The following is a 21,828-nucleotide window of genomic DNA, read 5'->3' as shown; positions in this document are numbered from 1 at the left end:
TAACTTATTCTGGCGTCTGAAATTCCAAAGGCAAGTTACTTAATTCATTTATAGCTGTTTTCTCATAGAGTTTGAGGATTAAATGAGATAAATTATGAAAAACGTGAAGCCAGTATCTGGCACTTGCTAAGCACTGAATAATATTAGCCGTTGTTAGTATCAACCTCCCACCGTCTCACCCCCGATCTCGCAACCTATATCCCACCCCCCCACCCGAAATCACACAGAGCTGGGGACTTCCTGTCTCTGTGTGGAGGCTTGTGTTCTGTAGCTGGAAAGCCAATACCCTTCCTTGCTTGGCCTGTTTACATCCTTCTCATCCTTTTAGGCCATTTCAGATGTCAGGTCTTCCAAAAAACTTACCCGATCCTGTTCACACCCGGAGGCAAAAGTCAGGCTTCCCTGGCAGTGTATACTCACCATGTTCAGCCTTGAGTTTTGGTTCTTTGTGTCTGTTTTCCTCTCCAACTTGACTTGCGGGTCCTGGAGGGCAGAATCCAAGCCTTGTCTATGTCTGCAATACTCTGCAGCGTTTTACAATATCTGACATGAAGTATCTGTTGGGCAACAATTGAATCTCATTTTCTTTTTGTACTTCTTATTTGATCGACCAGGCAGAAGGGCCACAAAGTCGAGGGTTGTTAGGTTTCAGTTAAAACCATTCTTCTATACTGTGACACATTGGTTATTATACAGCAAACTTAGGTATCTGGGAGGGTCGGTAACAAGCAGCCAAGTGAAGCTTCAGTGGAAAGGGTGATAGCTGAATGTTAAACACTGACTGCTGAAGCATCTCTCTTCTTTCTCCAGAGGACATGGGCCATGCCTGATGACCTCTGAGAGTCCAGTAATTAGGAAGGCACAGGTATGATGCAAACTGGCCACGTGCCGAGGAAGGACCTTTTAATGCAAGCTGGGGAGGAACCCACCCACATTGCAAAGCAGAGAGCCCACTCAGGAGGTAGCACAGAGTGCCAGGAACATAGTAGTTTCTCAAGAAATACTCCACGAATAAAGGAAATTCACCTTTCTCCTTTGGCCCTCAATTACCTGGTTGGTTTCTTCATGCCTCAGTTTCTTCAGGTGTAAAATAAGCCTGATGTTCTTCGACTGGACGAGAAGCACAAGTTACTGTAATCATGAAACATTCAGCATGTGCTATAAACAATAATTAGTGAGAATAAACATGGCCACTAAAAAAGAAATCTCCATTGTCAAGACACAAAGTTACCTCTAGGTTTCTGGATATGCCTAAATGGCGTTCATTAAATCTTTATGTTAGTACCATTCTATGTAGGACTCAGTTTCCTTGTGGAAAGTCAGGGAGCCTTTCAGTTCACCACCTACAGGTGTTGAAAGGAATAAGTAATACAAGTGATCACAAGGCACTTGCCTAAAATCCAAGGAATTATACAATAATAATAGTAATCATCTGTCACTAAAAGTATTTCCATCTTAGTCGGTTGCAAGGAATGCATTTTCTCTTTACTTAAGTCTCTCTTTGCTCTCTAAATAATGCATTACCCATTGCATTTACAATCTCCTCGCCTGCTTCGTGTTTTAAATCAGAATCTGGCCTGCCCACGTGAGCTAACACCTTTTACCTCAGGAAAAATACCGGGCGATCTTTAACAACAGGACTTTGAGATTTATGGTTTGAACTGCAAGGTGGGACGTCAGCAGCGCAGCATTTCAGAAAAAGAACCCTCACACCTCATTTCTTCATTCAAATGAATTCAGCAAATATTTCTCGAGCATATAGTCAGAGCCAGGCAACGTGTTATAAATACGATACTCTTCAGAAGGCCACACGGACATGGAAACTAATCATTGTAATAGAGGTAATAAAAGTTTTATTGAGGATCTGCAGAATGTGTCTCAGTAACATTCAGGATGGAATTACCTTGTCTGGCTCAGGAGGAGGGCTGCGGAAGGAATCTTGGTGAGGTTAGTTGCAGATAACTGAGTCCCTTCTAGCAAAAAGAAAGGGATCGAATGTGGAAAGTTAGGTGCTTGCAAAATTCTCGGAAGGGCTGGAGAAGCAAGCTCTAGGCAAGGCTTCCAGAATGAATCTCTGAACGACAAGTCAGAACTGGCTCACGGAGGAGGTTACTAACTTTTCGAAGATCGGAAGATGCCCCGACTGTTGGTGCAGAATCGTGTTGCCTCAGCTATGATCCGTGCTAACACAACGGATTGCCCTCGCACAGCCTCTTGACTCCCAGGAAGCTAGGGGCTGAGTATTCTTGTAGGAAACCAAATGCCTCTGTTACCCTGTTTGCCAGCAGAAGCATGCCTGGTCCTCAGTTCCATCCTCCGGAGTGTTTGGTCTGGTTGGTAGGAGCTGGGCCTCATGTACAAGAACGGCCAAGAGGAAAGCTGGAAAATGTGGTCTGCAGAGTTAGTGCCTCTGCCCTGCAGTAAATCCTGCTACGAGAGCATGGGATGGATGTGAAAGAGAGAGCCAGTCTCCAATTTCTGCCTTGAAGTCTTCATGGAGAATGAGCCGCTTGATCTGGGCCTTGAGGGATCCACAGGACGAAGGGCACTTTGAGCAGCTATGTTTATTGTGTGTTTCCACGGTACAGAGCTGTGAAATGCACACCTGGTTCAAATAAATAAAAGTAATTTGGAAATAACAGTAGCACAAGCTGTAAAACTAGGAGCAACGAGACGTGAAGAGGGAGAGGCGCCAGGGACTGATGTTGCAAGGTTTGGGCTTTCAACTTTAGGTTGTAAGTAGGAAAGAGCCACCGAAAGGTTTTGAGGAGTGAGGGCGTACGTGTGTGTGTGAGCATATGTGTGTGTGTGCGTGAAGGGGGGCAAGGATTAACTTTTCTTGACTGCTGGGTATGTTGTCTACAGTGGTGTGCTGGTAAATGTTTAACCACTGGCTTTCTAGAGGGGAAAGAAAAAGGCCTGCTTTGTACACTACGCTGATTTCTGTGTCATCAAGGCTTCCAACGTGGCCTATTTCAAACTACTAATGTGGCATCACTAGACATGGGACCGGGGAGAGACGTGGACAGTTGGCTCTTGGGGACTGGCTCACACTGGCACCAGAACTCCTGTACATGTACATGTGAGTTAATTCTCAAAACAATCGCACAAGACGTGTACTACTTTTGCTTCACAAATGGGGAAACTGGCCTAGAGAGCTAAGTAGTCCCACAACCGATTAGTGCTGGAACCTCGCTTTAGATCTGGGTCTGCCTGTTTTCAGAGCCAATGTCTTTCAATAAGAGCATGCTGCCTCCGGGAGAGCAACACGCCTGGTCTGATCTCTACTTCAGAAAAATCCCTTTGGCAGGATACAGGAGAGGTTGATATGGTAGCCGGGAAGCGTTCTAGACAATGATTAAGCGAATTGATATGTACCCGTTGCGACCAAATTCTATGCACCAAATTCTAGGCAGGTGCTGAGTCCGTAGAGTATAAAGGTCGTAGGGAAGGAAGCATGGTCAGAGGCAAGAGATCGCAGAGAAGGCTAGTGAAGAGGCTGAGCCAAGGCAGGAAGTCAGGAAACATGGACAGATAGAGTGGAATTGCTGGCTTTCCAGACGGGGATGGGTCGGAGGAATGGGCAGAGTTATAAATGGGAAGTCAAGGATAATTTCCAGAGTTTTGGCTTGTGACTGTGAACATGGTGGTGCCACTGGCCAGGTCAGAATCATGAGAAGCAGGCTTCTTTTGAGAAACCTTATGCTTTCAGTTTGAGCTTGTTCAGTCCAAAGGGCCTGTGGAAAGCTCGAGCGGGGATGACCAGGGGGAAAATGGCGATGCATATGTCTGGGAAGACAGATCTGAGCTGGAGATTGTGAGCAAACCTCTCCAGAGACGGTGGCTGAAACCTCGGTGCGAATGAACTTGCAAGACACTTCTGGGAGGTCTGAGAATAATCCAGTGAAGAATCTTGGGAAACAGAGGGTTGGTTTCAAGGAGAACCCACTCAGAGTCACGTTTCCCTAAGTAAGGTAAGAGAAAGGGTCAACAGTGTTGGAGGCTGTGTGGTGAGCTGCCCAGATCCCACCTCAAGAATGAAGGACAATTTTCCCAACCACTGTAAATACCTCCCAACTGCCCAGTCCTGGGTCCCATCTCCTTCCAGGAGTAGCTCATACCTACCAACGAACACAGTGGTATGAAGACCCAGCTCTTTAGTCCCAAGTTGGGACAAGTCTGAAGGGCCACTGTGGCTCCAGATTGCCCTGTGGAGCTGGCTGAGGCCTAATTTGGGAGGGTATCACTGCTCAGCTTCTCCCTTTGGCCGGCCCTGCTTCTTGCCCTGCCCTCCGTGGGTATTGAACCCAAGTGCGCTCTCGAATAAACAGCCTACATGGTCGTCTCTGTCTCGCATGTGTTTCTTGGGGAGCCCAGCACATGACAGAGGCTTCTCCTTCATGACCCCTGCCCTGTGACGTTGCTGTTTAAGGGTGATCAGGACCAGACCAACCTATTCATTCATCACATCCTAAACCAAACAGGTGGGGACTGAAAACCAACACTCTGGTATCTTAATGAATAAAGCTTTATTTTAATGCAAAATAAAACAAGAAAAATTTGTATGTTCATATATAACAGCATCCAAAATGTTTTCTGTGGTACAAATGGGATCATTGTAAAAAGTCTGTGAAGAATTCATTCTCTGCCCCCATATGCCAAAATATGATTTCACATAATTTATCTTCAGAACTTATGAACAGACTTGGTGCCAAAAAAGCACAGGAAAACACTAGAAGAAGTGACTGTATCCACAGTAGGGTTTGTTTTTACGTTCCAGTAGTAAACAGCACTGCGGGCAGCATAGATGGAACAGCACACGCTCTCAGATCTGAGTGAGGAGACAGTCTCGGTCGTTGGGGTTAGTTCACTGTGCACTCCAGGCTCGGGAGTTAAGCCCATCTTTAAAAGTCAGGAGCTGTGTGATTCTATTACTATTTAAGGACATGAGGGAGAAAAGAGTTTCCCTTAGAAGTAGTAGCTGCATATGAGATTCTAGGCTTATTTTAGATATCTATCTTTTATTCGCCTTTTTTTTTTTTTTTTTTTTTTTCAGAGAGGTGACTTTGTAGGGATATCTTATGGAGTCTCCTCTTTCTGGTCTCATTGTGGCATCATTTCCAACTAAGTCGGTGGGAACTGGGAGGGCAGAGAAGTACTCCCGTGGCTGGTTCTGGATCCCACTCCCTCCTGCCTAATTGCACCAAGTCTGGACCTTTTGTTGCTCCTGGACTCAAAAGCAGTAGGGTGTCTACCCAATTTAGCACCGATTTGAGGCCAGTTCGTTGCGGATTTCAGAGTTTAATGCCTACGGGGATTTTAGAGGCATACGTCCCTCCCCAAACTGTGCAGATCTCTCTATCCGCCCTGAAAGGCTAAGATGTCTCTCCAAAGAAAACAACTGCTGGGGCTACAGGTTAGGGGAACGAATGCCCCTCAAAGGCCGGATCCTTATTATGCACATAGACTCCATGCATGACAGCTCCTCAGGTTGTCAGATGCATTTCCTTCAGAAGATAGTTCAACAAGTTCACAGATCTTTGAAGGGAATAATGAGTCATGTTTTAATTTTATTTAGTTGGTGGCACAAAGAGAGCCACAAGGAAGTTTCCAACCTCCTTTATCGGGCAGCATGCATGGTTTCCTCCATGGGGTCATGGTGGGTCTGTGGATCTCCTCACACCCTTGGTTATAAGATCTTTGCTCCATGCTGTCCTGTGGGGTCAACACATGTTGACTTACATATCTAAGAATTATGAGCTTCATGGTAATTTTATTTTCTGATTTTTGTTTGTTACTCGATTATGATGAAAGAAGGTGCTCCTGTCTTTGAGATTGCCTTTCATCCACTGATTTAATATTGTGGGGAACCAATTTTCTACCACAGTCCAATGGCGCAAGGGGTTAACGAGATGCAGTGTTTCTCCTCCTGGCAGAGGACTGAATTCTCCTGCATCTAAAAGTTTGCAATGGTCTGCTCCCTTTCCCACCCCCCCTCCTGCAAAAAGGGATAAACCAGAGCTCCTTCAAATATCTCACGACTCAAGGCCAAAACATCATTTCCAGGCCTCAGCGACCCAGCAGTCAGATCAGGAGTCGGGTGGGTGTGTGCTGATGGGTTTGCAGCTCACTGTGCTACTCTGTTCCTGTGGGGAGGGGCGTTATGGTATTCTGAGCAACGGGCAGACACCAGATTGAGTCTCGCCAAGGCCATAAATAAACGGGGAACTACTTCCTGCTACTGGGCACCTACCGACTACAGGCTGGCCTTCTAAACACTCTAAACCACCAGTTCTCCTAGATACTGGGAGAGAGTTCTGCAGCCTCTGGGTGCTGGCAAGTGGAGGGTTGGTTCACAGGCGCTTACGAAGCTTACATTCGAGCTGTTCTTAACTGTGGCCTGGCTCGATGGAGCCTCTGTGACACACACGTGCGCTTCTTTCGGGCGGGGTCAAATTGGGCGTGTGTTGTCCTTCAAGCAAGAAAACGGCTGTCGTCTCGTTTTCGTCCACTTGAAGAGCAGTTTCAAAGCACTGGCTGCCCCGCAGGATGAGCAAATGTTTTATTGACTGTGAATACAGCGCAAGACCGTATTTGGTGCAGCTTGCCCCGAGCCTGTGAGCAGGAGGCATTGTGCAACGTGGGGAAGATGGGCATTCTTCCTACAAGGGCCACTCCTCCAACACGCACAGGATATCTCACCCTCTCGCACTGCCTCTGGCTGCCTCTCGTGTGGCCTTGGCCTTAATCCAGAAGGAGACTCCTGGCTTGGCTATGTCTAATAGCCTAGAGAAATTTGGCTCAAAATGCAACATGCCCAAGAGCTGATTTTAACGCTCCCAAGCACCTTACATTTCCCTCACTTTATCCTTCTCTTCCTGGAAGTTTATTTATTTCGAGGGTAAAGTGTCGTTCAGCGTGTTGGCAGAGAAGCCCGGGAGCTCACCTGCATCTCACCTCTAGGTGAGCAGGGCCTGAGCCCCTCAACCTCCGTGCACACGTTGCAAAAGGTCTAAGGTGCCTGGCTCAAGAGGGATGACAGATGGAGAAGACCAACTTGACAGTCTATTTATTAAGATGGTCAAGGTAATTGTACTTTAGAAAATGATACCTCTTAAAGTCCAGTAAATAACACTATTTATGTCTAAAACCAGCAGCTGCTTCATTCCTGGTAATAGAACTCTATTTTAAATTAAAAAAAAAAAAAAAAACACCTAAACTGGGTTGGATACTCTATAGTTAATAATACTATAATTTATTAAGTCCTGTCAGGCAGAGGTATTCTAATCTCGGCCAAAATATGTCCAAATGGAACTCAATACTTTTTTTGTTTTGTTTTGTTTTGAGGGAATGGAGAAGGAGCGGCAAGGCTTTAAGTCTCTTAAGAGCCATTGAACGATTCAAACGGCTGCTCCCAGATTTTGCTGTTTCTCAGTCTTCTGTTGTGTTCTCATTTGGGTCAGGTTGGAAGTTTTAGAAGTCTTGCTGAAATAAGTAGAAAATCACTGCAAAGCTCAAAGGAAATGGGATGGGTTTTAGGGGGCGGGGTGTCAGCTTTTCCAAGCCATAAGACCTTCTAGTCCCAGTTGGAGATGCTGGCCCCGGGCTGGGTGCTCCCCCGACTTTTGTTAATGAAATACAGCGGATGTAGAATGATCTGGTTTTATGCCTCTTTTCCTTTCCCCTCTGATTTTTTTTTTTTCCTTTTTATTTCCTTCCTCATCAAACTTTCCAGAAAGCATTTTTATCTTACATTCTCCATACTGGTAATCACAGACCTTCACACATACACACACGCATACACATACACACACACACAGTCAGTCACTGCCATCTACCACTTCCTGGTCATCAATCCCAGAGGCCACAGTCAGCCCCTCCCTGTCCCCGGGTGCAGATGGCACTGTTTGGCACTGAGTGTGGGATTGGCATCTCCGGATCGTTGCTTCCTGTGTGACCTAAGCAACGAGCCCTCTCTTTTCCGACTACATTTTAGCCCTCAAGTGGGAGCCTTAAAGTCGAGGCCCCGGTTCCAGTAATTACAGGCAGGAGATTTGGAGATGGTTCTGAAACCGGGTATCTCCATGCAATCACGCCTGGGACTCGGGGGAAGGAAGGTGAGGATCAGGGGATTTTCAGCCCTCTTAACCTGATCGCCTTGGTCCTTGGACTATATTCCTTCTGGAATCTCTGACTAGCTTTAAACATTCTCTCAGGACACTAATACTGCATTCGTGTTGTATTTTATATATATATATATATATATATATATATATATATATATGGCAAGGAAATGTAAAATACTTATACCAGACGAGTGGTACGAGGAACCTGAGAAATTCTACAAAGAGAGAAATGCAGTCTTCTTCTGGGTATAAACATTTCAAAGAGATCACTAGTCATGTCTGCTGTTGGTTTGTTTTCTCAAGGAGAAAACTACTCATTTAAGACACCCATATTTGCAGCCACTCTCAGGTGGCTGAGGCTCAGCCTCTGAGAGTCTCTGTGCTGCCAGTTCCATGGGGCTTGTGCGCACCAGGAAGGCACTGTGTGGTATGTCCATTGTTCTTTGTTATTTGCCTGTTTACTTGCCGCTCTCGCGGAATTGAACCATTCTAAATGCATTTCAGATCTCAGGCAGTACTGTTTTGATGGACCCTGTCCTTTCTCTTCCTTCGGATCCCCCGTCCTCCTGTCCCCTCCTTTTTCCCTCTGGTTAGCAGTCAAGTGTTGCAACCTCGGTGAGAAGAACCTATCTGTGCCCTGGAGAATGCTGAACAGGAGGAAGGTCTTACAGTCTAGGAAGGGCAAAGGTGATGTTAGCCGTCTCCCCTTCTGGGCTGGGCTGGGCTGGGCATGGTGATATTCAGTTACACAGCTGCAGTCATGGGGTTCTTCTGCCTGGGATCCTGGGCTCGGTAGGGGTACTGGTCCGGGCTGCCCCCTCGGGGCCCTGGTCTACCCATTTCCTGGTAGGCTGGCACTCTGGGGTGCTGAGGAGGGGAAGGCGGGACATCTTGTCGGAAGGGTCCTTTATGCTGGGGGGCTGGTGGAGGAGGGTAGTACTGAGGATACCGGAGGTCTGCAAGCCTCAGATCCGGGGGACGTGGGTAGCTCCCTTTGGGAGGATGCACGGGATGAGCCCCTGGGTAATACGGGAGCTCCCTTTCTTTGTAGAGCCCTCGAGGTGTGGCCGTCAGATAGTCTATAGGATCAGCTGGTCCTCCCCTGGAAAGAGAAGAACAGACACATATCAGTAGCTGCTAAGGGAGCTGCCTGACTGAAGACCCCGTTCCTCAGCCTCCTGCATAGTTTGGCGTGGTCATTGACTAGGCCTGGCCCATGGGACGTGAACAGAAGTGGTGTGTGCGCTTAAAGAGAAGAGAGGGAATCTTCTTCTTCCCCTCTCCCCTTCCTGTTGGCCATCGGAGTGGCCGTTTTTAAGTACAAGGAGAAAGCCTCATGCTGAGGAAGGTAGAGCAACGAGAGGGCGAGGGCCTGAGTCCTTGTACCATGGAGCCACCATGGAGCCACCATGTTAGCCAGGACTGCTTATACTCAGATGGCTGCACGAGGGACAAAAATACTTCTTTCTGGTTTGTACCCTTGCGTGTTGGCCTTTAGCATAGTAGCCAAGCTCGTTTTCTAAACAGGGGCACACTTTGGCTCCCTTACAGCTAGGATCATTGGGCCTGCCCCCTTCTCTGCCCCCCTGAAGCCTGTCACGGGTAGTGGGAGAAATGTGCAGGTTATTCAGAGTTATACAGTTCCCAGGGGCTGTACTCATCTCTAGGTCTGTGGGGGTGCTTTTGACATGGACCATAGTCTTGGTCTAACTCCGGTTAGCTTCTGGGCCACCCCTATGTGCTCTCCCCTCTCTACAGTTCCTAGAAAAAGTCCTGAGTCAGAGCTGGGGGGACTATCCACGTAGCACCTTGATAGAAAGCAATTCTATCACGAAGTCAAGAAGTACCAGTAGCAGAGTGGGAAAAGCCAAACCAGCTGTAAGTTGCATTGTGTAATGAGTAGGCACACAGAAAGGTCCAGGGCAACAATAAACACTAACAGAAAGTGACCCTGTCTGGATCTCTCTACTAAGACAACAAGCATCTTCTGTTCCATTTGCTACAACAGAAGCAATACGTCTCTAAACAGCGTACAGATGACTGCATCTTATCTAGCCTGGGGTTAAACAGATGAGTTCTGTTTGCAGCTCTTAAAATCCCATAAACCTTCTGTGCACGTATTCACCACCACCATCACCAGATCCTTCCCACATTCTACTACTCTCCCTGTTACAATTTTTTGAAGGAAAAAAAAGCAACAATAATAATTAAGGAAAATCCCTTCAATGTCAGAGTACAAATTGGTAGAACACTTGGAAGAAATGACAGAGCTAGAAGAATACGGCGTCTGTGGTTAATCAAGCACTGTCAATGAGGGTCGAAATCACCCTGTAATCTGCAGAATCTGATGTTAAAACAGCTCTGTAAGTTCCCCAAATCAATGAAGGGTTGACGAGCTCCGAGTGTGGGTGTGTGTGGAAAGCAGCGTGTGAGGACATTCATAAGGATGAACAATAGAACTCTCGCTCTACTGTTTTATGTCTTAATTTGGCTATACGTAATAATGAAAGATCCTTCAGCTTGGGGTAATCTAGTTAGAGTTTTCAGATAAAAAAATTAAATTGTTTGTGTACAAGCTATTATAGCATCAACTGCTATTATTCAGCGCAGTTTGCTTTACTCTATTTTAAATTGCCCATGACAAATAGAGCACAAATGCATAATCTGTCACTCCAGCCCTGGGAAATAGAGGATCAGGGTTACATCTCCCCTTTCCTTTACAATTTTATCTTTGATTTAGAAAACTTCCAGCATTCGCTAGATCTTTTGTCATAAAATATTGTAAGCACCAACACCTCCACCCCCCCCCGCGCCCCCACTGCCGCTCTCATTCTATTTCCTTTTGGTTCATGCTGGAGATTTCTGAAACACTTAAAAAAAAAAAAATCCTTAACCTGTGCTTTCTCTCGAAATCTACTGAAGCTATTTCTCTGCATGAAGTGAAACATGTGGTTTTTCTGCACTCATTTTAAGCCCTTGGGATAAATCACTGACATTTGTAACACACAAACATTATCTGCCTTAAAATGAACATACAACCCATGCTCCCTCTGGACCCTCTTAGCGGGAATGTTTCCTGTTTAAAATGGAAAGAGAGAAAGGAGGGATTCCAGGCCTTGGACGTTCAGGGTCCTGTTCTTTCCCTGGAGATTTCTCTCCTTTAAAACAGAACATTATAAAAGACAGGCACACCTTGTTGGGTTTTTTTAATTTATTTTTTTATTTTTGGAGAGACAACCCAGATCAAGTGGTGACGGGGCAGAAGCCACCCTGAATGTGCTGTGACAGCACAGGCTGTGTGCTTGTGGTGGGGGTGGGGCGGGAACAGTCATCTCCTCTCCCACACCTCACCCCTGCGACTCGTCCACTCTCATAGCAAGGGGCAGGCAGGCTTCCCCCGGGCAGATGGGAAAGAACTCAAGAGTTTTGGGGTTCCCTATCCCTTTCTCTGAGGGGAGGTTTTACGGCTGGGGGTTTGCTTACATGTGGCAGAAACCAAGTGAAGTAGCTGCTCTTTGTCAAGAAATGAAATCATGGAAACTGTCTTTTCCCGTAGAACTCATCAAAACAGTTATTGTTTTTAATTTTTCATAGAGAAGAAAAACAATGAGCTGGCCTATAAAAACACTGTTTAAGGTTCAAAGCGTGCTAGAGGAATTTTTCTTTCTTTGCTGGGGGGGGGGGTGCTGCTGTTGTTTATAATAACTTTTTGCTCAAAACTGGGCATTTCTTACAGACTTTTGCCAGAACAACTTCTAAGTGCTGGTGAGAATTGTCTGTATACCTCTGTGCACACGCAGGTTGACACAGACACAGCCACACACGTGAAAAGAAAATAAAAAAGCCCTCCTCGTTACCTTGATAGCATAAAAAAAGAAGAAGAAAGAGCTGAAATTTTAGCTCTGTTGATCTTGAGTTTCCCTTTCTTGGTTTCTTTATTTGGGTGAAATTTAGTGTTTGTAGGAAAGTGCAAAAGCCGATCCATTGTGGGGCCTAAGAAATGCTATCAGAGTGACTGATGTTGCATGTTGTGAACCAACCCTGAGAAATCCAGGGGCAGCCTCCTCTGGAGACTGACGAAAACAAGGACCCACATAGCAAATGTATCTCTACTTCATGACCCCTCATTTTTCAGGTGACCTCCTGAGTTTTATTTGGATGTGTTATTAGCTTTCACAAAAAACACTTTCAATTGAAAATTTCACTCTGGAACCATCTTTGCCTAAGGAAGGAAAAAGTCTATATTTGCTTTCTGTATAATAGAACTCTTTGGGGAAGTTATCACGAAAATATCTATATTTTTATCTTTTTCTTTACTAATATATATTTTTTTAAATTTTAATTTGAGAGAGGGCCTACAAGTGAGGGAGAGGGGCAGAGGGAGGGAGGGGGGAGAGAGAGAGGGAGGGAAGGGGGGAGGGAGGGAAAGAGAGAGAGACAGAGAGAGAGAGAGAGAGAGAGAGAGAGAGAGAATCTCAAGCAGGCTCCATGCTCAGTGCAGACTCAGAGCCTGTTGACAGGCTTGATCCCACGACCCTGGGATCATGACCTGAGCTGAAATCAAGAATCGAGTTCAACCGACCGAGTCACCCAGGCACCCTGAAAATATCTATATTTTTAAAATGTCAATGATTTTTTTCCACATTTTTCACTGTTCACTTTTTTTCCTATTTTATTCTTGATTAGGCTCATTTCTTTTTTTTATTTTTTTTTAATATTTTTATTTATTTTTGAGACAGAGAGAGACAGAGCATGAGCAGGGGAGGGGCAGAGAGATTGGGAGACACAGAATCCGAAGCAGGCTCCAGGCTCCAGGCTCTGAGCTGCCAGCACAGAGCCCGACGTGGGGCTTGAACTCACGGACTGTGAGATCATGACCTGAGCTGAAGTCAGACGCTTAACCAACTGAGCCACCCAGGCGCCCCTAGGCTCATTTCTGGAGGCCAAAAGAGTCAGCTTTTTCCTGGAGGACTCACAGGAAGTAGCTCAGTTATCCAGTTTCCAATCCCACAGACGCAGATGCTAACCTTTAAGCTGAAACATCACAAGGCTGTATGGTTGATACGGGAAGAAAGAGTAACGATCCCTTACTTTACATGAGGTTTGTCTCTTTTTGCCATCTCACTATGTCACTATTCTTCATTAAGGAAAACAGGGGCTGAAAATCAGAGGCTGAGCAAGTCAGAGAGCCAGCCCCTGGGTACCAACAGTCTTCACTCTACGGAAAGACATAAGGCATGCTCCAACATTTGCTAAGACAATCCTGTGTGGGGAAAGGGCTCAGTATGGGATAAATCAAGTCACTGACAAAACCTCATAAGTAGGAATGGCGTGGCTATATTTCCTGGAATAGATGAAGGGGCATGAGCAATTTTGAGCCCTCCCATCTGCCCCTGCTCTCCCTACTCCTCCCTTTCTCAACTGCAAAGAAAATCTCTTTCTTCTGCCCTCACCCCAGTAGGTCATTCTCACCTTACATGGGTGAAAGACTTGTTATATACCGGACTAGAGCACAAGCCTCTTGAAGGAACTGAGTCTCATATATCTGGTGATCTCCCTCTGAGCTGGGCACATGGCTTTATGTATCTAGGCTCATAAATAAATGTACGTTGAATTCGTTAAGGAGAGTTTAAAGAGAAAACCCACAAACAAGCACGATAACCATACAGGGTCAGAGGTGTATGTAAGGTGTGGAAATAAGGCAGTGGGTAGAAAAATAAAAGGAAGTGATGGACTCTCATTGGCAGCCAGAGTTTGGCAATGGTTGAGATACGACTGGTCTCTATTTTTTCCTGTTTTATTGAGAAATAATCGACATACATCACGGTACTAGTTTAAGATGCACAGCCTGACGGTTTGATTTACAAATATGTGAAGTTATTACCACAAGTTTTAGCTAACATCCATCTTCTCATATTGATATGATAAAAAGAAAAGAAAGAAGAAAAGAAAAAAGGGAAAAAATTCTCCTTGTGATAAGAACTCTTAGGATTTACACTCTTAACAGCTTTCCTATATACCATATGGCAGTGTTAGCTACAGTCATCATGCTATGCATTACATGTGTATTACATGATCTCTAATTTTTAAAGGAGGAAGGAGGGAGGGAGAAAAAGATGGTGGGCTGAAAAAAAGTGTTGGATTGGGTCCAACATGGAATAACTATAAACTTTATCAGGGCATGGGTTAGTATATTTGTCTTGTTTTCCAAGAACAAAAGTATACTCTGTTGTCTTGTATCATACTTGAAACATAGTATGTGCTTAATAAACCTTGGGCTCACATTTAATTGCCTTGACTCACCAGTGAGGTCAATATGATCAACTAGTACAGGTTAAGTGTATTTATTCAAGAATCTTTCATGGATTGTTTTTATTATTATCCAGCAAGGAAATTTTCTTTGTTTTTGTTATAAACACAATAATCTAAGAACACTGCAACGTGTACATTTAAAAATGCAGTATACAGGGTCTCAGAGGCCTTAGGAGGGTAATGTCAAAGGTGAAAATCAGGTGTAATCACCACAGTTTCAAGTACCTGGCCTTGAGGATTGATGAACATGAACCAGAGGTACAGGTGATGTCCGGGCCCCATCTGTCACAGTACTTCCCAACCTTTTCTTGACTGGAACACACATGATGGATGACTTTCATATAAGCCACTGGAGCCCAAGAGAGGCAGAAGCTAGGCTTATGCAAACTTCCTTACCACCTGTGGGAACACAACACCCTTCCCTCTCACTCAAGAAAGAACAAGGGGATTCAAGAGCAATGGGAGCAACATTATGAAAGGAGAAAACTCAAATCTGTTGTAATTTATTAAAATAAGTTACTTGCAACCTTCAGTTCAAGTATCAGTAACAAATCCTTGCAATACAGAGCCGATCGTAATTCACCTACGTGACTCAATGCTGAGCTCAAGAACCATCACTGTCTCTCATCTGATGAGCTTCTTTTAGGAGAAGAAAGGACAGGTGAAGTTGGAGAAGGACAGGGGAGAAACAACTCAGATTGAGACCCACTGGTGACTCGAAGAGAGTTTGCTTTGAGAAGGGATAAGTTCAGCAGGCACAAGAAGTGTGAAAGTCATAAAGAAACTATGAGAAAAGGTGAATACGTCCACCTTAGGCATCAGCATCAGCTTTCTCACTTGAGGAAAAACTTCCAAAAGGCAGATTCTTGTTCCTCTTATTTTCTGTAAAATACCATGTGTGCCATTAGCAGCCAACACAAAGGCAATTTCTTAACTTGCAAGGTAGCCTTTATGGATTTCCTTTTTTGGTAATAATGGACTGTGACCATATTTGGGGTTCAGATGGGAGGAAGCAACATGATGTAAAACTCCCGGTGCTAAGAGAGGTACTTGTACCCCTTAGCAGAAAGCTGACATCTGGCAAAGCCATACTACTCTGAAGCATGCCACGCATGGATTATTTAGCGGCTGATCTGATGCCGATGCTTTGTTCTGTAGTTCTTCTACAAATATGGCAAAGCTAAAAGAAGATCAGCACAAACTAATACATTTGTAGGCGCTTGAGCCGCCCGTGTTATGTAGACAGAGATGCTTTTAGTCTGTGTTTGGAATTCCTTAGGTGTCAGGTTTCCAGTTACCAGGACTTCACCCGTCATTCAGGCATGAATGTGGTTGGCCAGGATTAGCAGAGCCCTCTGCAAGGTATATTACATGGCTTTGATTTTTGCAGATTTTGCAGAATCATAAAATATAATGATCATTTGATGGCTTGTGTCATAGAAATGATTTTGGGAAAAAAATCTCCCTTTCATCACTCACATTTCCCATTGCGATATGAAGAGAGGGCTCTTACTCTTTGTTAAGAACTCGAGTGGGAAGAGATTGATCAGTAGATGTTTTTGGCCCTTGTTGACACCAAGGAAATGTTTGGAAAGAAAATGAAGGTAGAATGATAATGACTCAGTGCTCGGAAGACATTTCTGCAACACTTCAAGACAGTAACTTCCTGCATTTAATTCCTTTTTTAGTGTTTTTCAGCAATGGCCCCCCAAACACGAATTTAGTTATTAGCAAATTGCATGTGCCAGCCACAAAGATGGGATCTGATGTAACCCTTTAGCAGATATTATCTGGAGAAGGGTCCCTACCAATGTTTCATCATATCAGATGGTGGGAGGTATTCCCTAAAAATGGTCCTGCCAAACTAATGTCCTTTATGAGGGTGTGTGAGGCTTCTGGTGGGTGCAGAGGACAATTAGGAGGGGCTGCATGAAAGCGTATAAGGAGAAGGAATCCCATGGAAAGCTAGAACTTGTGAGTGGCCGCAAACAAAGTCATGAACTCCATCTGAACGATAGCTGCCTACAATTACCCTGTGGTGTTTTTAGCCACAGAAGAGGTTTATTTAAGGAGAATGACAACCAAAGGAACAAATCATCGTAACTTGTTAGGCCACTAAAATCATCTCTCTCTCTTTCTATTGTAACAGCGGTCTCAGAATTTCAATGCCTAAACACCGAGGATTTCATCCAATTGTCACACAAGAGACAACGGTTCAATTTCAAGTTCAGACTGGGAGGGCCGACAGGTTCAACAGTGTAGGGTCCTGAATTCTAAAGACAATGTCTCCTGCCCCTTAGGAGAAGCACTACATAGTTTCTTGTCCAAGGTTACTGCCTGGAGACAGGACATTCTAGGAGAAAAACACGTCGTTCGTGAGAGCTGCTTTTTCTTGATCAATTTAGATTATATGTATTTTTAGAGTCATACATACAATTTTTGGATAAGCTACTCATGTATCTTATCCAAAGATATTCAGATATTCAGATATTCATGTCACTGCCACATCTTTACCTGCCCCTGTTCCTCTGCCATTAAGTTCTAAAGCTTGGGCAATAAGGAGATTTGGGTATAAACTACCTTCAGTCTTAGATCATCAGAATCCCTCTTCAGGAAGGGTACTTAAATACTTCCGTGATCGTGTTGTGTGTGTTTGGGTCAGGAAGAGCCTCTCTACCATTTCACTGAGACCTGAGAGAATCCTGCCACCACAGTTCTCCTATTCTGCAATTTAGAAGCAGAAATCTAAGCGCTGAGAGGAGCTACCACCCTTCATGAGCTCAGGAATAGCTTCAGAAGAAGCCTCATTTAGAACTTCAGAGCTATGAAACCCATGAAGCACTTTCCCGAGGGCCTACAGCAGGCCATTTTCTCCCCATTAATGCTTGTTCCTTACAGCAACTCTACAAGGTAGGTACTATTATTGTTTCTGGTTTGCAGGCGAGGAAACTAAAGAACAGAGAGGTTAAGTAACTTGACCGAAGTCACACAGGAAGTAGCAGGGTCTAGATTCAAGCCCAGGCAGACCGACCTAGAGGCAACATGCTTAACCACTAACCTAGACCATTCACCCTCTAATCTTTCTTTCTTCTCACTGTTCACCATGTGCCCAGTCGAGGCAGGTAAGAAGGAATCACAGATATTTTGCTGACATGGCTGGGGAACAGTGGGTGAGTGAGAAGTCGTTCAGAGCGGAGAGGCTGTTTGGAACCTGGTTGTGGAGGGGACCAGAATACCAGGGGTGGTGTGGGGAGCATTAGGAGTGTGATTTTCATTCAGGGAGTGATGTGAATTACCTGTGGGATGGGTGGGATGCCTCCACTTGGAGGTTCCTTAGGCAGCTGAAATCTTACAGGTACAAAATTAAATCATTACCTCCCCCCCAAATCTTCTGCTCCTCCCGTGGTCCCTTTGGAGAATGATATGATCGACACAGCTACATCAGAAATGGTATAGGTCCTCCTCTCTGTCCTGCCCACTCCAGCCAGACATCGGGTTCTAGAAAGTGCTCTTTTGACTATTCTTGGCTGTCCGTCCTCACTGGTCAGCCTTACTTTAAAAGCTCACACCGCCTTTTCAGCTAGGCTAGCAATCGTGTATTAGGACTAGCGGACGGGCAGGCAAAGCTATGGGCCAGCTTCACAAAAGAGCAGTTCAACACTGTAAAGCCAGGAGAACGTGAATCCAAAGGACAGTTGGATTTTGTAACCAACTCTGAAGCAATTTTGATCGTATTGTACTTACTCTCACATGAAAACATGGCACCGTTTGTGAAGACAGGTGAATTCAGTTTTCTTCTGGGGACTGGGTGCGCGTTTACATTTTTTGGATGTGATACTCTCAAACTGAAATCCTGACAACTACCAAGAAGTTTTCGCTTGTACCTGAATATAAGGTCTGCTGTCAGCCTTTTTATTTTTTTCCTCTCAAGATCAAGTAATCTCTTCTCCCAAAGTTATAAGACTGAGGCTTATATAACATATTTCATAAACCTCTGCGTTCACTTTCTGCCTTAAGAAATGAACATGTTAGGGATGCCTGGGTGGCTCACTTGGTTGGGCGTCCAGCTTCGGCTCAGGTCATGATCTCGTGGTCTGTGGGTTCGAGCCCAGCATTGGGTCCTGTGCTGACAGCTCAGAGCCTGGAACCTGCTTCGGATTCTGTGTCTCCCTCTCTCTCTCTGTTCCACCCCCTTCCCCACGCCCTGTGTGTGTGTCTCTCTCTCTCTCTCAAAAAATAAATAAAATTAAAACAAATAAAAAAGAAAGAAATGAGCATGTGAGTGTTAGTATTTAATTTATAAGGTAGTTGAGGAGACAAATGGACCAGGGACCATATAGAAATGAGGAGAGCTGGGTTCATTCTCGGGTAGGAAGAATTTGACATCAGCACCTCCACAAACTGCCGTGATTCCATCTCCATACATGTTTCCTGTGAAAAGGGTTTTCCTCATCCTTCTCTCAACAGTGACATGAGCTTCTTGGTCCCACCCTCCACCGTGGGTGGGGGGCACACTGAAGGAGGTATAGCCTGGCCCCAGAGCTCCATTCGGGGGGAGTTTGGATTTTGGAAATGGACCCAGTCACCATCGTGCTTGGGTACATTTTGGAAATTTCTGGTATAACAGTCTCCCTGATGCCCCGCACTAAGGCAATGGGCCCATTCTCCAGTTTCCACCAGATAATAGATGGACGTGCTTTTGGCCTCTCCGCAGTAAATGTGATGTGGAGTTGAAGCGCCTCAGGACAATTTTCACCAAAGTCCGGAGGGTTGTTCGGGGCCTACATCTCCTTTCTGTGCTAAGCAGGTTCCAAAGCCCCAGGCTGGGCCTGGTGGGCACGCAGGCGGCTCAGCTCTTGGCCCCACTCGGCCTGTCGGTCTGGAATCTAGCTCATTATTTGGCAGAGAGCTTTGGAGATAGCACCAGCATGACGGGTTCTATATAATATCACATTCTATTCAGCTTTCATTTTTGCAGATGAAATGGATTTATAGCACAAAGGTTACTGAACTGTATTGTCGACATGATTTTCAACAAATAATAAAAGTTATTAGGAGAGTCTTAGGTGCCGGTGACTCGTGCTGAGCTGGCCGGTCTGGCCTTGGTCTCCTCCTCCTCTGATTGTTATGTGGCTGGTAAAGACTGGTTATTAGTGTCATTACAAACCTTTTACTTCCAAATTCTCCTTTTATTGAAATCAGAGCATTCTTTGTTATTCCTCTTTCTGCCTTAGGATAGCCCGACTGTCAACCTTGCTTCTTTGGGTTCCATGCTTGCCTTTGATGCTGGTAAAATTGGGCAGCTAGCAAATCAAGGCTTATCATAGCTCCACCTGATTGGGGCTATGAAATGACTCTGCTCTCATCATCATTCCGTCTTCATCATCATCATCATCTTCTTTTTGGTCTCCAGTGTTCTCGTATAGTTATTGTCCTGAGCCTTTACACAAGCCCCCTCCCGTGCCCCCGCCTCTGCTCCTTTTAGCGAACTAATACTTGGGTCCAGAGCCATTGATGAGTGCTTTTAAAAAAGACAGAGCAAGACAAGCTTTTATCGTGAGTGAGCGCCTTCAGATGTTATTTCATCCTACATTTGTTCTCTAACTCCCTGATTTATTGATTTATTCCTTGAGCAATTCGAAGAAAACTGTAAATTCGCCCTGGCTTCTATTTCTCTGCGTGCTGCCTTGCTCTCAGCCACATTTGGTGACAGCACATGTGCCAAAAGCAGTGATTCCCGCCTGTTTTATCGCATGCATTCTATTATCAGCACGGTGGCAACCTGATTTCTTAAAATCAGTCACGGAGCTGAAGCTTTAATAATTTAAATAAAAGCTTACCATAGAAAAGCAAGTATTTACATATTTGAGTCGTCTAATTGAAAGAAATCAATTAAAAGCAAATGCCGAAGTGATTTAAAACTAAAGAGCCATTACCAAATAAAATGTTATTTACCGTTTGCCCCCATGCCGGCTTGTTTGCAAACGTCAGGAGACATGGGAATCCAGGCTCTCCCTTTGCTGTTGTGGACCCGACGTGCCAGGCCTACCAGCCTTTTCGGAACTAGATCTCATGTGTCTGTGCGGGTGGGAGGCACTCTCAGGATGCGCTCTAGTGGGGAGAGCGTGGGGCTCAGAGACAGAGGTTGGGCTTGGACTGAGCAAGGCACTGCAGGGAAATACGAACCAGGTGACTTGACTTTTCCTGAACCTCACTTGAGCTCGTAAGTGAAGTGGGGATAGCATGACGGCCTTTCCCCCCCTTGCAGGAACCGGGTAAGAAAGAACACACAGACCAATCACACTGAGATACTCAATACTCGTTGAATTTGAAGTCACACTCGGTCAGTTTTAAAAGAAATAAAGCTGCGTCTTCCATATGGAGTTTAAAGGGACTCCAAAGACCTAGAAGGAGCAAGTAAACAGATTCATAAGCAAATCTGAAATTTATGACTGAGCGCTAACGGACCCTGTGCGTCCTATTCTACGGAAACATGTGTCGACATAGGAAATCCTCTAACAGAGATTGCAACTTATACATAGGCCTATAGAATGAACACACACACACACACACACACACCCCACATATATTCATATATAGTCACTATATATTTTCAGTGTTCTGGTACAGCATATCCATCTATCTATCTCTGGTGAGAGAAAGAGAAAGAAAGAGTCTCACGTGATATTTTTTAAACATTTCCGCTAGTTGCTAACATTTGAACATTGAGGGCTTTCACATAAAAATTCATCTTTCCTGTTTTTCTTTAAACCCGGGCCTTGCCTTCCTTTAAGGCTATACTCAGTGGGAGCCACCCCCGGAGGCAGGGCTTAGTCCTCCTCAGAGTCCCCTCCTGCTTTGCTTCTGTCCTTGAACGCTCCCACCTGCCCTAGCTGTTAGGGCTGTAGCCCCTGCCCTGTGGGAATACATCCCCCCTCCCCCCCCCCCCCCCCCCGCCCCGGGGTCTGCATGGCTGCATTCAGGTCACGGCCTCCACTTTAGAGGTGCATGTTATCCAAATTCCCCGCTTTAAGGAGCATCCGTGTTCTGGGAAGCACACTGAAATTTCTATTGCCATACCTGGTCCACCTGTAAATCTTGAAAAGGAAATTCTCTGTCAAGACCTCTGTGCAAGAGAGAGCTGCAGTGTGGAGAAGAGACCCCGGGTAGGAACTACAGAGACTGGCTCATATCCCAGGGGGTCTCAGACAAGTCATTTTACTTTCTGAGACCTTATCTTCAACTCTGTAAAATGAAGAGGTGGCCCCCAGTGAGTCACCGGGGGTTACAATTTCAGGACCCTTCCAGGAAACCACACAGGCTCCAGTCCAAATCGACCTTAGGTCACATTGCTGCATTTCAGCCTGACCTCTGCCTGTGACCCTGGCTA

General features: G+C 45.3%; 1 protein-coding gene across 1 annotated transcript in view; it reads right to left on the bottom strand.

Annotated features, from left to right (window-relative positions):
- Positions 1–4,510: 4,510 nt before the first annotated feature.
- PARD3B (par-3 family cell polarity regulator beta) overlaps positions 4,511–21,828 on the bottom strand; it is a 1,015,886-nt gene continuing 998,568 nt past the window's right edge. The window contains exon 23 of the mRNA XM_045480900.1: positions 4,511–9,228. Within this exon, the coding sequence (XP_045336856.1) occupies positions 8,871–9,228 (358 nt within the window). The 3' untranslated portion in view covers positions 4,511–8,870. The remainder of the gene's footprint in view (positions 9,229–21,828) is intronic.

The sequence above is a fragment of the Leopardus geoffroyi genome, chromosome C1 (genome assembly GCF_018350155.1).
Source record: "Leopardus geoffroyi isolate Oge1 chromosome C1, O.geoffroyi_Oge1_pat1.0, whole genome shotgun sequence".
In the NCBI taxonomy this organism is placed as follows: Eukaryota; Metazoa; Chordata; class Mammalia; order Carnivora; family Felidae; genus Leopardus; species Leopardus geoffroyi.
The sequence above is the reverse complement of the archived record's forward strand: the minus strand, read 5'-3'. Positions and strand labels throughout refer to the sequence as shown.